The 17,024-nt window shown below is 38.6% G+C and overlaps 1 protein-coding gene across 1 annotated transcript in view; it reads left to right on the top strand.

Annotated features, from left to right (window-relative positions):
* The first annotated feature begins 217 nt into the window (after nt 1-217).
* Nucleotides 218-17,024, top strand: part of cntnap5b (contactin associated protein family member 5b) — a 104,620-nt gene continuing 87,813 nt past the window's right edge. Inside the window, exon 1 of the mRNA XM_067398577.1 lies at nt 218-322. Within this exon, the coding sequence (XP_067254678.1) occupies nt 238-322 (85 nt within the window). The 5' untranslated portion in view covers nt 218-237. The remainder of the gene's footprint in view (nt 323-17,024) is intronic.

Genomic DNA, 17,024 nt, shown 5'->3' with positions numbered 1-17,024 from the left:
GCAAACCCGCAAAAAAACTTAGTGTACGTAGAGTCTCGTGGGAAGAGCCTAACGAATGTCTTTAAGAGGAACTATGGGGGGAGTGTCTCATTCGATTCATCACTGGACAGACTAGCCGAAGAGCTGCTGGACCCGATCCCGAACCGGACCCGAACTGGCTTTTTGGAGCTATTTTTTCACTGGCTGGGAATATAGTGCAACTTGGATAAACGTTATTTTGTTTTTGGAGAGACGACGATGACGATGGTGGTGATGCACGCGCTGAGTCTCCACGCGTTCGCGCTCCTCTGCTCGCTACGAACTACGCTGGGAGCGAATAACTGTGAGTATATTTACATGCATTATCTTTGTTACAAATAAATAAATAAAAATAATATATTTTAAAGTTTAGAAATAAATATATATTTAAAATATTAAATACATCCCCCAAAATAATGTATTAGGCTATATATATATATATATATATATATATATATATATATATATATATATATATATATATATATATATATATATATATATATATATATATATATATATATATATATATATATATATATATATATATATAACATTTAATATATTTTAGAATATTTAAAACGTGAAAATTTAAATAAAATGTCATGTAAAAGTTTAATAATAAATGAATAGTATTGCATGCTCTTTTTTATATTTTATGTGTGCATATCTGTTGTTTTCAGGCTCTGCTGTGTGTTACAAAATTACTATATTTATCATTTGCAACAATTACTTTACAGCTTATTAGTAATAGTACTGTTAGTAGTGATAGTAATTAATAGCTTTCTTTTTTTTTTCTCAAGCCATATACTAAAGTTCCACACTGGAGGCACAAAACTCTATAGGTTCTAATTTTGGGAAGCTTAGTAGCTGTCATATATATATATATATATATATATATATATATATATATATATTCATTATTTTGAATGCTTTTGTACAGTAGGAATTTGTTATTTATGCATTTCTGTTGGCAACGAGTATAATTAAATGCATGTTTAAAGTGCTGCCACTGAACTAATGAGAACAGTCAGGGAGAAACAGCAACAGTCAAGACTTGTTCCACTTTTTGGATTTGACTTCAGAAATCCAGGAAGCAAATGCGTGCATAAAGGTGATTTAGATGAAAAAAAGAGCTATAAATAAGTTATTCAATAAATCAATTATATATTGATGAGTAAAATCTAAAGACAGACTTCTGTGGTCCACTTTAGAGTGAGATGCGACCTCTAGGTGGCGCTGTTTTCCCGTATAGATCAAACCTGTAAGGCCATTGACATCTAAATGAATCATAGTGCCGTATTCAAGGGCCTTACACATACCATCAGTGGCACTTATGAAGATTTATGTAATTCGTAGGAGGGCAATACTTGAAAGAAAAGTTTAGCTCTAAGACTAAATGGCTTGGGGATAATTGTAGTCGTAATTTGAATAGCCTACAATTTTCACAAATTTAAAACCAAGTGCACATTGCAGATTATTTTAGAAGTATGTTCTCTTTTGGTTGATTCATATTTGATGGATCGATTTAAATGGTTTGATTTAAGAAAAGCTGGCAAACCAACCAACGAAATAAAAATATAGCAGGCAGAGCGACACTTGGCAAAACTTCTTTCTATGCTTGTAAAAATGAGTCATATATCCGTTGAATTTAGAATTACATTACTCTCTGAGGAAGATTTGTTACCTCAGACTCTGGTGTAGCACTGGTTGTCCAACATGAATATGCAAATCCCTTATGGTTCATTTGCATATGTGTCTAAACATAACATCCATAAAGAACTTGGCAGGTTGGAATCCAGGCCATGTGGATAGCGACTAGTGCCTTGACAGCTAATTTAATGTTAGAGTATGTGCATTATGATCCCATTTTAATGTTTCTTATATAAATATTAAATTATAATAAATATATATATATATATATATATATATATATATATATATATATATATATATATATATATATATATATATATATATATATATATATATATATAATTGATTTATTGAATAACTTATATATATGTTTGTGTATATATATATATATATATATATATATATATATATATATATATATATATATATATATATATATATATACAAACACACACACACACACACACACACACTGACTATATTTAATGTTTATTTTAAAAAATCCCCCTTTTTGTACAGCAGTCGACTCTACAAGTTTGTGCAAAACCATTTCATCTGTGTTATTCAGGATGATTCAGGAGAATTGTGAAGCTTGAAATGGTGAATCAAACTGCTCTTTATTTCTTAATATCAACATTGATTGGCTTGATTGACTGTCTGATCCGTATAAACTCAAAAGCTCATCACCCTTGACTGGAAATGGCTTAATGCTTGCAGCATAATTAGTAGTGCCTTTCTGGCCAAATAAATATTAGTGTTAGATAATAATTATAGATTAGAGATATAACAGAAGGCTGCAGGACGTTGTAGCCACGTAACCATCTGTGGTTAAGCGCGAGCAGTTTGCTGATATTAATAACTGCACTAACCGTGCCGTTCTCATAACCCATTAGGTTGCACAAAATATAATTAACAAACTCTTCATACAACAGATTGCAAATAGATAAAAGTGAGTCACGTAATGAAATGCAGAACTGGAACAGGGCCTAGAAGCCGGCACCAAAATAACAACGCCTCCGTATATTTTATTTACAGTGTTGTTTGTGAGTAAGATTTGGAGATATGTATTCTTGTGAGGTGGAAACATTACAGTCTATTAAATGTAATGAGGGGAAAGTGTCTTTGAGAGAGTCTGTAGTTGGTGGCCTAGATTTCCTCTCCACTTTGATCGAACATGCCTGACAGCATTCAGCCGAAAAAGTCAATTACTCCTTTTAATTACCTGATCTAGAAGGTCCAGACTCTGAAAAATCAGCAGGGACCTTATTCTGCTCTTAAATCGTTAAAATAAAGAGGTCGTAGTGTTGTGGTTGGTGCTTCAGGACCCAATATTTTGTGTTTGACATGGTGACTGAAATCAAATATTAACGTTTGGATGAAAACCATTGTGCTTAAACTATTTTTATTCTTGTTTAATCCTGTCTGTCCTTGATGAATTTGTGCCAAAATTATGTTAAAATTTCGATTCCCTATATTTGATGTCAATGGTGTTGGTTATTAGTGTAAATTAAGTACTTTCCCCTTGAAAAAGTAAAGGATTACTCAGTTTTTCTGCAATTTAATTACTTCTTATGTAATTGCATTACTGTATAGACTAGAACAATACTATGTAAAACAATAGACTATATAAAACAATAGTATAAAACAATAAATTTATTAAAATTGAGAATCTAGTGTTAAAATGTATGTTTGTAATGTAACCTTCTCCTTGTATTGGTCAACTGGCAGAGTTTTATTTAGAAAGTGATTAGTATTAAGTAATGCAATACTTTTTAGAAAATGTAATTAAAGGATTAGTTCGCATCTGAATGAAAATTTCCTGATAATTTACTCATCCCCATGTCATCCAGGATGTTTATGTCTTTCTTTCCTCAGTCGAAAAGAAATTAAGGTTTTTTAGGAAAACATTCCAGGGTTCTTCTAAATATAGTGGACTTCAATTGAGTTCACCAGGTGGAAGGTCCAAATTGCAGTTCAGTGCACCTTTAAAGGGCTCTACAAGATCCCAGAGGAGGAATAAGGGTCTTGTCTTGCAAAATGATCAGTCATTTTCCAAAAAAAAAAAAAATATATATATACTTTTTATCCACAAATGCTTTTCTTGCACTGCTCTGTGCTGCGCCACACATTATGTAGGCGGATGTACCGCAGTATGGCGAAAAACTTCAACTAATTTTCTTCTCCAACTTCAAAATTGTCTGATATCATTATTTTAACTTTTCTTTTTTTTTTTTTTTTTTTTTTGCAAAGGGCATTTAGCTTAATCTTTGTTCGCTTTGTAGACACTGGTTCAGTACTTCCAACTACGTCACGCATGACCTTTGTAACATGATTATGACATATGTGCGGATCGCAGAGCTAGTGCAAGACAAGAATTTGTGGTTAAAATGTATATACATTTTTATTTTATTTTTTTAGAAAATGACTGATCGTTTCGCTAGATAAGACCCTCATTCCTCGTCTGGGATCATGTAGAGCCCTTTGAAGCTGCACTGAAACTGCAATTTGGACCTTCAACTCATTATACCCCACTGAAGTCCACTATATGGAGAAAAATCCTGGAATTTTTTCATCAAAAACCTTAATTTCTTTTCAACTGAAGAAAGAAAGACATAAGCATCTTGGCTGATATGGGTGTGAGTAAATGATCAGGAAATTTTCACTCAGAAGTGAACTAATCCTTTAATGGTAGTAATCTAATTACAGTTGAAGATGTAATTAGTAGCTAGTAATTAATTACTTTTTTAGATTAATTTGTCAAGCACTGGTTGTAAATAACAATAAAAAAAGTTTTTGCTAACACTTTTTGGTGCCCAATTTTAGACATTCTATTAAAAGTAACTTTGCAACTACAATTAACTTTCAGTTGAGTATTAGTAGACTGTCTGTTTAATATCTGCTAACACTTTGATGGTCCGCCATCAGACTTTTTACTGACTATAAGAAACTTTGCAAGTATCTGTCAACCTCTTCTATTAACCCTAACCTAACAGTCTACAAATACTCTAATGAGAGTTAGATGACTTGTAGTTGCAAAGTTACTTACTTAGTAGAATGTCTAAAGTGGACTATCGGAATAAAAGTGTAGCCAAGTTTTCTCTTTACTATTGGGAATGCGTAAAACACAAAAAAAGCACAAAATATGGGTTGAGATGCTTTACAGTATATGCATGATTGTTCTGTTTTATTCTTTAGAATGCTATATTTTCTTTGGTTTGTGACCCACCGGTTGAGAACCACTTTGATGGACAAATTCACTTAGATGGTTTAAAGAATGAAAACTAGCAGGTTCACGGACAGATAGGGCATCTCTTCTGGCCTTCTAACTCTCAAACGTCTCTCTCTCCTTGTCTAGGAAAGAAAACCGCAGCGCTTGCACTGTACAGTAGATCATTGTCTAACTCAATAATTGCCTCGATCTTGTCAGCACATGTGTCAGCTGTAATTTCGGCCCCAAACAAGAGGCGGATCCATAGCCGTTGTGAAAGCCTGACCTTAGAAGTTAAAGACAAACAACCCAACCCCCACCCCCCACCATCCCCACCCCAGCCTACCTACAAACTCGTAAATGGCCTTTACCCTGTGTACCTCTGTCTGATTTTCACTGCCGATGAGTGTTTATCACGACAGCCCCACTGGGTATTTTAAGAAGTTTTATAAATGCCAGAAAATCTATTCTGAAAGATGCGTGGGCTGGGAAAAAAAAGCCAGAAAATGAGAAGAAGATGAAGGAAAAAGGGAAAAGATTCTTAGCCGGTCTGTGAGATCCGGGGAACATCTTGGTTTTTAATAAGCAGAAAATTCCATAGGAAATTCCAAACCAGTAATCAAAAGATAAGTAATCAAGTTTGAATTCATCTTCAGGGGTCCCCAAGGTTTGGCGCAGTACATGAAGACTGCGGGTACTAGTGAAATAACAAGATATACAGTATATAAACAAGTTCTGTTTCAAATTCCAATGGTACAAACCTCATATTGACAAACAGCTGTTTTAAATGTTTGTGAAAATTCTGTGTCAGTACAACCAGAGTATCGGCGTCAAGGGTCCAAGGTTTGTGGAACATGTTCCTGGAGTAACATTCTTTCCACGAACTGCCTAAAATCCATCCACTAATGCATATTGCATAGGAATTTCTGGCTGAAATTGCCATTTTTGCAATCTCAATTTTGTAGTTTTAAATTGCAATCTGAGTGTGACTTCCTGGAGTACGCAAAATTCTGATCACATTAAGCTTCATTAATCGCTAATCGTCCGTTTGCACAAATTTGCGTGTAAAATTGGTGAGAATGTCTTTTTTTTTTTAAATTCACAATTTACAGATCTTAAAACTAAAAATTAAAAAAAAAAAAAAAAAAAAAGTACACAGAAATTCCTGATGCATATTTTGCAGGAGAATGTTTTGTGTGCAAATAAATTGAAAACTCGCTGCATCACTACCATAGTACAATGCATGTTTGAGCAAATCAACTATCTAGTCACAAATGTTTCCCAAAACGGTACTGATGCAATGCTATCGTTCAGCCACATTGGTTAATGAAGTCACACAGGTGGAAGAGTAATAACTTGAAATCGAATTAATGCTAGATTTTTTTGCTATAAATTACACACGTCATCTGATGACTACTCCTCGTTTTTCTCAGTTATTCTGCTTTATTTCCAGATTCAATTATAGGCTCATTCTTGCGTACTAGAGCATGTACACATATGCACACTCTTCAAAAACGTTGCTTAAAATCTCTTGACAAACTAAAGTTTGTAAATGACATTTGTATATATTCAAAATAAAAGATATGCAATGTACTTAAAAGTCAGTTTGCTTATTTTGATCAAGATAATGATTTAATAAGTCCACATCATAAAAACATGAAACTATGCTTCTAACCACAACTCGAGAGCTGCCATTCCAACCACACAAGTTTGCAATGTAGTTTGTGATGTAGTTAAAACAATGGTTTCAGGAAACACCATATTGTTGAATTATGTTAGTAACGACAGAACTTGCAACGTAAGTTTGTCAACCATACTTTTGGGAAACACACCCGATTGGTTGGCAGAGAGTGACGTCCTAGAGTATGCAATATTCTGGTCATATTAATTCACTAATCGTCCATTTGCACAAATTTGCATGCAAAATTGTGTGTGAATCTTGCTTAAGTTGTATTTAAAATTTCACCATTTACAGAGCTGGGATGGATATTTTGAGATGGATGGATATTTTTCTGGAGAACATTTTGTGCACAAATACATAATTTGTATGCAACTGAAGTTAAAATCTGATTGGTTGGTGCAGTGTGACTTCCTGGAGTACGCAAAATTCGGATCACATTAAGCTTCATTTGCTAATTGTCTGTTTGCACGAATTTGCATGTAAAATTGTATGTGAATGTTGTTTAAGTTTGTATTTAAAATTTCGCAATTAACAGAACTTAAAAGTAAAAATTAGAAAAAAGTACACAAAAAATTCTGATGGATATTTTGCAGGAGAATGTTTTGTGTGCAAGTTAGCACACAATACACAATACCTAACTTGCACACAGTCCCAAAGTTTCTACACATTTTTCTGTTTGTCTGTTTTTCTAATCGTTCATGAAGAGCATTGTGCAAATATTTGAATTAATTTCTTCCATTATTATGGTAAAAATAACTTCAAAGTTTTTAGTGTACTTTGGGAAATCTCTTTCATATAAAGGTTGATTGCACATAAAAACAAAATGAACTGTGATTGGTCACTTTATATGTCAGTCAGATGGTATTTCCTGTCTTAGTGGGTGGTTGTGGCCAGAATAAGACTAAAGTTTATGCCAATAGAAATATATATATATATATATATATATATATATATATATATATACACACACAAACAACAAAAAAAATCCTTCCAGGTGTATCGAATTTATTTAACTTTAGAGAACCATGAGAATATGACTGACAGATCTAATCCATCAACATAAAATAAAATAAAAATTTGAACTCAACGGATGTTCACTGCTGACAGTACCTTGAAAAACACGCTCCTTTAATGTATCTTCCCTTAATGAGATGCTTTTCGGTCTGTGTTAGTGGGCGTTTAGTCTGCCAAACATATGCTCCCCAACTTCATAAATATCATCCAAAGCAAAACAAACTCTTAACAAGCCGCTAATGGTGTTTCACAAATATCCCAGAAAGTTCTGCCGGCATAACACACTCTTTGTGGAACAGCGCCGGAGACGTTCCCTGCTCTGATCAGTGTAGAGAAAAGGTTTTGTAAACACATCTCCATAGCTTTAATGGCATCCAGGTCAAGGTTGTGTATTGTTGTTTATTTAAGTCAATGGCCAGTCGGAGGCCATGATAAGTTTGTTTTTCCAAGTCTGCAACTGAAGGTGTAAAACAGTAACAATGAAAAACACTGAACTATATCTGGCTGCATACATACTAAGCAGTTTCAGCTGTTAAAATATTAATGCTTAAACCTTGTCATACTTCCAGATCCTTGTGTAAACTATGACATTCTAATGTCCAGGGCGTTGAAGTTGTTTTAACATATTCTAGTTTTAGTAAGAATCCACTTTATTTTCAGGTTACAGTGTAATTATACATTTAAGTGCTGAGTTATATTAATTAACAACATGAACTTAATATAGGGTTAGGGTTGGTTTGGTTTAGGGTTAGGGTAGCATGTAGTTATGCATACTTTAACACTAAACACTAAAATAAAGACAGTGTTACCAAAAATAAATAAGTAAAAATAAAAAAATCATTTTTAAATAATTTTAAAAGTATGGTTTATAAATGAGTATTTTGTAACATTAATTGTTTAATTTCTGTAAATAGATTGTAATTTATTAGTATTTTATAATTTTATTTTTTGTTAATGTGTATAAAAAAACCATCCTCATTATTATTAAAAATAGATGTGATATAAAAAGTACAGATAATATAAAGAAGAAAATACAATATACATATTTTTTCATTTTGAAATTAAAATGAGTAATGTATCATTATATATATATATATATATATATATATATATATATATATATATATATATATATATATATATATATATATATATATGAAAACGAGTGTTGTATATTAATGTATATAACCATATTTATGATTATCATCATTATTATTATTATTTGATATAGATGAAATATAAAAATATCACACACACACAAATATTAGGGGTGTGACGACGAGACGAGATGAGACAAGATTTTTACACACTATTTTTTTTAGAAATCCTCAGTGGTGAAATACATTATTATATGCAGTAAAAGACAACAATACTCAAGCACTGTAAAATGTTTTGCTACTAACTGACTGATGTAGCGTATGCACACGTATCAGGATAATCAATAAACTTTGGAATGTTCAGAATGCTTTTAGCATGCTGGACTGGGTTGTAAAACCCCCCCAGAGACTGACCAGATCCACATTCCAACACCCCACACACACAGGGACACACAAAAACACACACACAGACAGACACAGAAACACACAATCATACATTTTCAACTGTATTTGTAAACTACCACTATGCTGAAATATATATTTCATATATTTTTAGGGCCTATGCATGTTTCCTAGTGTTTAAATGAGTGTATTTGTGCTAGTGTGCATTTTAACGATATAATTTTGTCTGTAAACCATAACTTCTCTCCTATGCCTTTCTGACCTATCGAGTTTGGTCTCGCCGTAAAGCTCCGGACACGAGCTATTTACTGAGATATGTCACACCGCTGACAAATGCATTTTTCTATGTGTTTAATGATACTGTGAAGAACACACTCCATTTGGAGATCTGAATTGATAGTCATAACTCATGCAGATTAAGTCGTGAGGCCAAGCAAAGGAAAAGCTTTCCCGCCAACTTTGCACCCATGTTATTGGCTACCCCACCTCAAGGAGGTGTGTCGGCTTATCTGTCATAAAAGCAAGGACGCTCTCTCTCCCGTGTTCTCTCCCGATTGTCTCACGAGCATCTCGTGCACGTTTTTCCCGGACCCCTCCGGTGACCACGCGCTGCCACCGCGCTCAGCTTCGGGATCGCCATCTTCCAGCGAAACTCACTCTCGTCCTCAGTTCAAACCTTCCCGCTGAACGGAGGAAGCCAACGAACTGCACCAGCGCTAACCTGAAATTCGACACACGCAACCAATGCAAGTATACTGCCGTTTCTCAATCTTAGATGATGAAACTGATTTCCGTGCTGGCTTAGGACTGGTTGTGAGTTTGCTACTTGCCTTCTCTCTCTTTCCTTCTCTACTTCTATTCTTGTACATAGGTGTGTATTTTCTTGTATATATATTTAGAACCTCTGTATTCGTAGTTTGCATATATTAAAACGTTATTCATGCTCGATTGTTCTGTTTGTTCTTTCAGCGGAAAACCCAAGTCACTTTAACGTTTTTTCGATCGCTTTATGCTTTAGTTATTTTCATGGCCAGAGAATAACTCCGTTTATAATATTCTGTGAGGGACTTAGTTTGCTGGACAAACGAGCAGTTTCTCTAAATAATTATTAAACCAGAACTAATCATATATGTAATTGATTATAATTCGTTGTAATTGATTCACAATATATGTTTAATTCCCCATTGGGTCGATATATGAATCATAATTTATTCATAACCTTATGAATTATTATATTCATATTTCATCCATAAATTGATTAATAACCGCTACATTTCGTTACATATATTATTTGGTGGAGAATGCGGGCAACGTTTTAAACTTGGTTTTCGGTAAAAGAGCAATGTAGAATAATTTTGTATGATTTAACTTACAATGCGCGCTTTATTCAGTGAGAAGACGCACGGGTCCTCACTACGCACCGTTAACAAGCTGCTGTTTGTGTCTAGAAACACTGCAGGCATAGCCTTGGTTGACCGTGAAATACACTGCAGTCCATTGATATCTCAAGCTCGTATCTGTGAAGGACGACAATCTTTGCAGTAAGTTACAGTTTTGAATATTAATTTCCGCTTGAATAAACGAATTGAATCGTGTTCAGCGAGTTTAGAGGGTCGTGGCGAGATTCCTGCGACCACTCTTTCGAGGCCTCATTATGTTTACCCGCTATTGAATCTGAATTTCTTGTGTCGTCCAAAAATTCACAATAGCCGGTTTGCTCCTGGGTTACGTCGTTTGGACTAGCTACCCAAAACCACGTGATCCCCGTTACAGATCTAATCGGAAAAGCAGTCCGTCTGGTTTATCGATTGATGTGTAATAATTTGGAGCTCGTATCAGCATTCTGATCCAATGTTGATTAGTAACAGCGGCGAAGCAATCCCGCAAAAGTTACATATTCGCGTGCATTAAAGTTTGCACCAAAGGGACTGATTCCCAGAGTTGTGTACCCGTGAGTAAAACGGTACACATATATTTATGAAAGAATCCGCTGAGGTTCTATAGTTGTAATCGTGACCGTGCAGTTAAAACAGCGTAAGGGTCAGAAACCCACAAGCGCGCTCGTTTTTGTATCACGAATTAAAGAAAGGGGATGCAGTAACTCTGACCAGACGCCAGAGGGCAGTCTGCTCAGGTGTGCCACCCCTCCCTACTTATTGGTTGTGTGGACTCAGTGACGCCACCGCGTGGACGTTCTGAGTTAAAGCCGCTCCATACTTTGAACTGAAATTATCTCCAAGTTATCTTTTGCTTCTCTATACTGCGGGGAGTTGTAAAAGTAATTTGCTTTTGGTGGTTATGCTTTCCAATCATTGTTGGAATGTGGTTTACTGATTTAAATTTAATTTAAACACGTTTAAATTTTTAATTTAAACTGTTTCCCTTCCAACAAGGGAATTCACTTTCTGAGAGTGCGCCCCCTGGTGGACACTGTCAGATAAGTCAATTCTCTTTTCCCTTGTATTCTTTTTCCTGTATTCACAGATCTACTTTATTTTATTTTATTTCAGTTTATTTATTTTATTTTTATTCCACTTTGTGTTATTTCATCCATTCCCTTTTTGTCTTTTCTCTCTCTCAAGTTATTTCTTTAGTTTACTTTGGAAATTCATTCCCTTTATTACTTAATGTTTTATTTTATTCACTCTTAGTTCTGGGTCCTGTGTGTTATTGGCTGGCAATAATATTCACGCACACCCAAGCCTCCCTTATTTCATACACTTATTTTGAATTTAATTAAATAACATTTAATTCAATTTTAAAATTAAGTAGTGGCAATCAGTTGGCATTTTGCTATCAACAAGCAATTCTCTTTAGGAAAAATCTGCAAATAGGGAAGGCTTTCTCTTTTCTTTCTCCCATTCTGTTATTCTATGCACTCATTTAAATTTAATTGAACAAGTTTAATTCAAATTTGAATCAAGTGCCTCTGAATTATCCTCTTTTCGCTTCTTCCCATCCTGTTATTCTATGCACTTATTTAAATTTAATTGAACAGAGTTTAATTCAAAATTTGAATCAAGTGCATCTGATTTGTTTTTGTTTTATGTTATTTTTACTTTTGATCTGCTTCCAGCTAGTTCCTTTTATACCCCTACTCTTTTATCCTACACACTTAATTAGTTAAATTCTATTTAAACAAGATTTAAATTGAGTTTTAAATTTACAATTAAGTCGTGTTTACCTGATTGTTTGTGCACTTGCAGATAAGGCCCTTTAGCGCCCTGGGGTGAGCTGACGGTTGCTCCAGTGAGTTCCAGTGAGTGGAGCTACCTGGCCTGGCGCTTCTTACACTAACCGTGTGTGAATCGTGGACATTCTGACCTCGTATCACGGGCAACACGCAAGGACATCAGCGAGTTGTGTATCAGGTACAGGGAGGCAACGAGACCCGGGGTGACAACAAGCGGCAATTTTGTTTAATTTCCCTGCTCAGGCTTCTGCATGACAGAACCGCCCGTTTGGAGTAACTGCCCGTAAAGGGGACAGACTCTGAGTTCAGGGAAAACTCAATCTTGACTGGTCACTCGGGCCGTTGGCGCAAATACCTTGCCAAAGTGCGCAATTGTGCTGGTGTTCCCTGTTTGAGAGGTTGCACCGTGGTACAAAGGGGACAGGTGGCCACGGACACCGCAGTAGAGTGTTTGATCGTCGAGGAAAGGTGGCCTGCCATTGAGTTCTTATCTGAGCACCCACGATTCACCCAGGCCTACGACATACAGTCACTTCACCTAATTGAAAGCCACAGAATATTACATATTCTTCAATTACTCAGGTGCGGGCCAACCCTTAGGCTCTCGATCCATACCATCCCTCTAGGTTTTATGATGCAACCGTGCACTCGCCTGACACCGTCATAAACCCAGCTGGAATAGGAAGTTTAAGTTTCACTTCTCCCCTCTAGCCCTTCTGTTTTAGTTTATTGCGATTCTATTTTGATTCCTTTCTATTTGTTTACTGCTCTATTTCTCATTTAATTGCATCCTCCCTGTTCTGTTTTGCTTCTCTACTGTGTTTGTTTCTTTCAGTTCATGTAAAAGCAGAGCCTGTGAGAGCCATCACGGAAAACTGAGTAATAGATAGACGACCGAGCAGCGAGAGTCATCAAAGGACTCTTAGGGCTACCGCCTGTCAAAATCTTTATTCAAATCCGGCACTCACCCACACAAATTGACCCGCGTGGTCCTTTTGGCTATCGACAATTAAGTGTCTAGCCTACATTCCACTAACTGTCTGCACCAGTTAACTGGAACCAAACCAAAGAATTATATAATCATGCATTATTATAAGTCGTTAGCCCTGCGCGTGCTTGCATTGGTTCTGTTTGTGCTGTCTTTCTCTCGCCAACAGCAAGCTAACGTGTTCAGAGCAGCCAGCCCCAGCACCCATGGGGACGGACTCAAGACCGGGTTGGGCTCCCTGACCAGCACAATCCTGCCCAACGACGCTGTGGATCCCCAGCACCTAAGCAACGAGCAGCTGGACGACAACCTGAATCGACTAATGGCCCACGATCCAATGCCGAGCTACAAAGAGTGGGCGAGAGTCATCCGAGCCATCGCCCACAACCTCAAGCTCCAGGCGGAGGACGCCCGGAGGAATCAGGCCCAGATTCATCGTCACCACGATCAGCGACTCGTCGAGACCCAGGACCAGCGTTGGACAGCGGACGAATCCAAACCCGAGCTGCAGGAGCAGCTGCAAAGACTTCAAAAAGCCCTTGCAGAGCTCCACCTGGAGGTGGAGCGTAGAAAACTGACTGGAAAACTCCAACACAGCAAAGCTCCCCTAGCCAAAGCAGAGACTACACTGAAAGACAGACACACTAAAGCCCTGACCTGTGAAAATCATCTCAAACAGGCCCAGAAAGGAGTTATGGCTCCGAAACAACAAAGAGACTATGTGAATGAACTTGACACTGGTTACAGAGTACTGAAAAGTGGCATGGGAGGGGAAACACACATCACCGAGTTTCCCCTAACCAGTCAAGAAGCCCTAATTCCAAATGGGGTTAAAAGTCCACTGCCCAAAACGTCCAACGGCCAAGAACCTTCGCCAGCAGCTGTCACATCCAACTGCCAGCACCTGCGACAGGTTCTGATCCAAAAGCTTTCTGACCCTGCATCAGATCAAGGGCTCCCTGCTGCCATGGACCTAAAACGGGGCAGACTGAATAACCCATACACTTTCTACAGCCGAATGCAAAGAGGGTACTACGGAGCACGTAACCAGCCAGCAACGGAGGAAGATTTCATCTTCAACCCTCTGCTTCTCCGAGAGCTGCACCCTGCGGTGAGTGATCATCTGGCAGCCTTGGCCTGCTCAAGCAGCATGTCTATTCAGCAGCCGCGAGACTTGGTCGACGAAGCTCAAGCCAAGCAGAGAACTGCGTCTAAAAAGACTGTAGAAATTCCAACCAGTTACCCAGACTCCGATCACTGTCCAGAAACCTGTCCTTACCTTTTTGAAAGACTGAGAAATGAAGCTGAAAGACAAACTCAGACTCTCAAGTCACAAAGATGTGAGCTGAATGTGCAGTCGCACAGTCCAAATGAGGTCCACCTTGAACACACAGCTCCCACACACCACACCATTGGTCGAGTGAGCCTGGTACCTCCTGTGTGCGTAGCGCAAATGGACACGTTTCTCTGTTCCACTCACAAAGACCTGCTAGACTGTTTTGAGCCCTTATTGAACGCCAGACCACTGAAAATCTGGGCTCAAGTGTGTGAACTTCTGCCTTCCCAGTCACCAAGGCCACCTGAGCCAGACGGTCAGGTCACAGAGGTCGCGGGAAATCTCCCAGCTAACCGCGGGAACCCGGTCTTAGAGCACAGTTCAAGTTCGCTACCCGGCACACTTCAACCCACCATAGACTGTAGCTCCCTCTGCTCCAAGGTCATGACAGACTCACAGCTGAATGATGTAACTACAACAGACATTATTCTCACACTGTGGGCAGACAACTCAGCCTTCAGCCACACGCTGTTAAGTGCCCTCATTGAAGGAACACCGGACCTCCCATTTGTCAACATGCAAATACGCTTCCCATTGGACTTTCGTCTGTCAACCATGATGACCGTCAAGGACATCTGCGTTGTGAACTTCAAATGGAACAACCGGCATTTAACCCATCACTTCCTGGTCCTTCCAGACATCCTGATGCACTCTAATGCTCATACGGACAGTGCAAATGAGTTGTTGTGGGCCCCAATGACTGTACAGCTTCCTGTTGTTCCTGTCAACACTGCCAACTTCCTGTCAGGCCAGACTATCCAACAGGTCTGCATCCTGATCAACATACAGGAACTTGTAGTACCACCTTACACCAAAGGGGGTGCTGTTTGGATCAACATACAGGAAATTGTAGTACCACCTTACACCAAAGGGGGTGCTGTTTGGATCAACATACAGGAAATTGTAGTACCACCTTACACCAAAGGGGGTGCTGTTTGGCTCAACAGGCAATGTGGTCAAACCCTAAGCCACATGCTGGGCTCCTTCACACTGTCACCTGAAGGCGTGGAACTTGGACTTGCTCTAAAAGCCACACCGCTAACTGAAGTGTCACCCTACGTAGTTCACAGCTGGCTCAACGAATGCATGGTCACAGACATCAGCATTCCCAAAGCCCACCATCTAGAATGGATAATGGACCACGGCCCCTATGACTTTGAACGCAAGTTAACAGTCATTAACTTAATACCAGCTGCCATGGTCCCAGAAGGAAGCTTAAGCAACACAAGTTTCACAGCATCCTTCAAGAGCATCTCCATCACTTCCATCAAACTGGTACCCACAGAACAGGTGCACAGAACGGAGCTGATGGAGGACAAACACCTTGCAGTACCCACAGTCGCTAACCAGCCTGCCTGTGAAACTCAGGAAAGCGCTGCACCTCGGACAGCCAACCTGACAGCTTACACTACAACAGAGGAGCCCTTCCCAAGGTTTGAGCCTAAAGGCCAACAGATCCAGAAAGATGCAAGTGCGCTAAAGAATGATGCAGACTGTCGAAGACTCAGAAACGTCTTGCACAAATTCAAAGTGACATTTGACAAAGACCTTTTATGCTGTGGTCTCACTAAACTTCACACAGTGCATAGTGCAACACACCCAAATGCTCCTCCCACCTTAATCAGGCAGTACGAAGGTCACATCGCCCCACATGAACCAGTACAGGAGGTTGTTCATTCAACAGAAGGAAAAGGTGTTATCTGCCCATGCAACAGCACCTATTCAGTCCCTACCTGGTCCATTGTCAAACCAGACAGCAAGTGGCGACCCACCAGCGACTTCAGGAGGCTGAACCAGCAGGTGCCACTGCCACAACGTGCCAGAAAGCACAAGTCTGCACGGAGCGGAGATTCAGCTGCCTATCAAAACTGCTATAACAGCACACCAGCGTTGACACTTGAGATACTGGTACCCCAACAACAGCGACCAGCCTGTCACAGATACCTCAAAGAGAATGCATGCCAAGGAATGCCCACGGCCTATGTCGATGGACGTTCCTACAACCATGAGGGCATCCCACAGGCAAATGCAGGGGTACGATGGTTAAGAAACCAACCCTGCCAACCACAGAACAGCAGGTGGGGTCCCCAGTCATGTCAATATGGTGAAGCAGCAGCTACCCTCAAAACCCTTCACGTCTCCTCAGCTCATAACATCAGGGAACTCATGTGCACAGACTCACACGTTGCCAGACCTTGTTTCACATGCCATCTTCTGGGCTGGAAACAAACTGGTTTCAAGACTGAATGCAACAAGCAGGTGAAACATCAACACATGTTCCAGACACGTGATCACCTCACCCAAGCACACGACATGATCGTTTACTGGGAAAAGGTGAAAAGATGCTTGAAGCAACCAGGGCGTGACAAAGGTGTGAACGACCAAACTAATGCCCTTGCCAAGACTGGCACACTGCATAACAAGCTATGGT

Source organism: Chanodichthys erythropterus, chromosome 10 (assembly GCF_024489055.1).
Source record: "Chanodichthys erythropterus isolate Z2021 chromosome 10, ASM2448905v1, whole genome shotgun sequence".
In the NCBI taxonomy this organism is placed as follows: domain Eukaryota; kingdom Metazoa; phylum Chordata; class Actinopteri; order Cypriniformes; family Xenocyprididae; genus Chanodichthys; species Chanodichthys erythropterus.
Note: the sequence above shows the minus strand (reverse complement) of the source record. Positions and strands in the feature narration are given on the sequence as shown.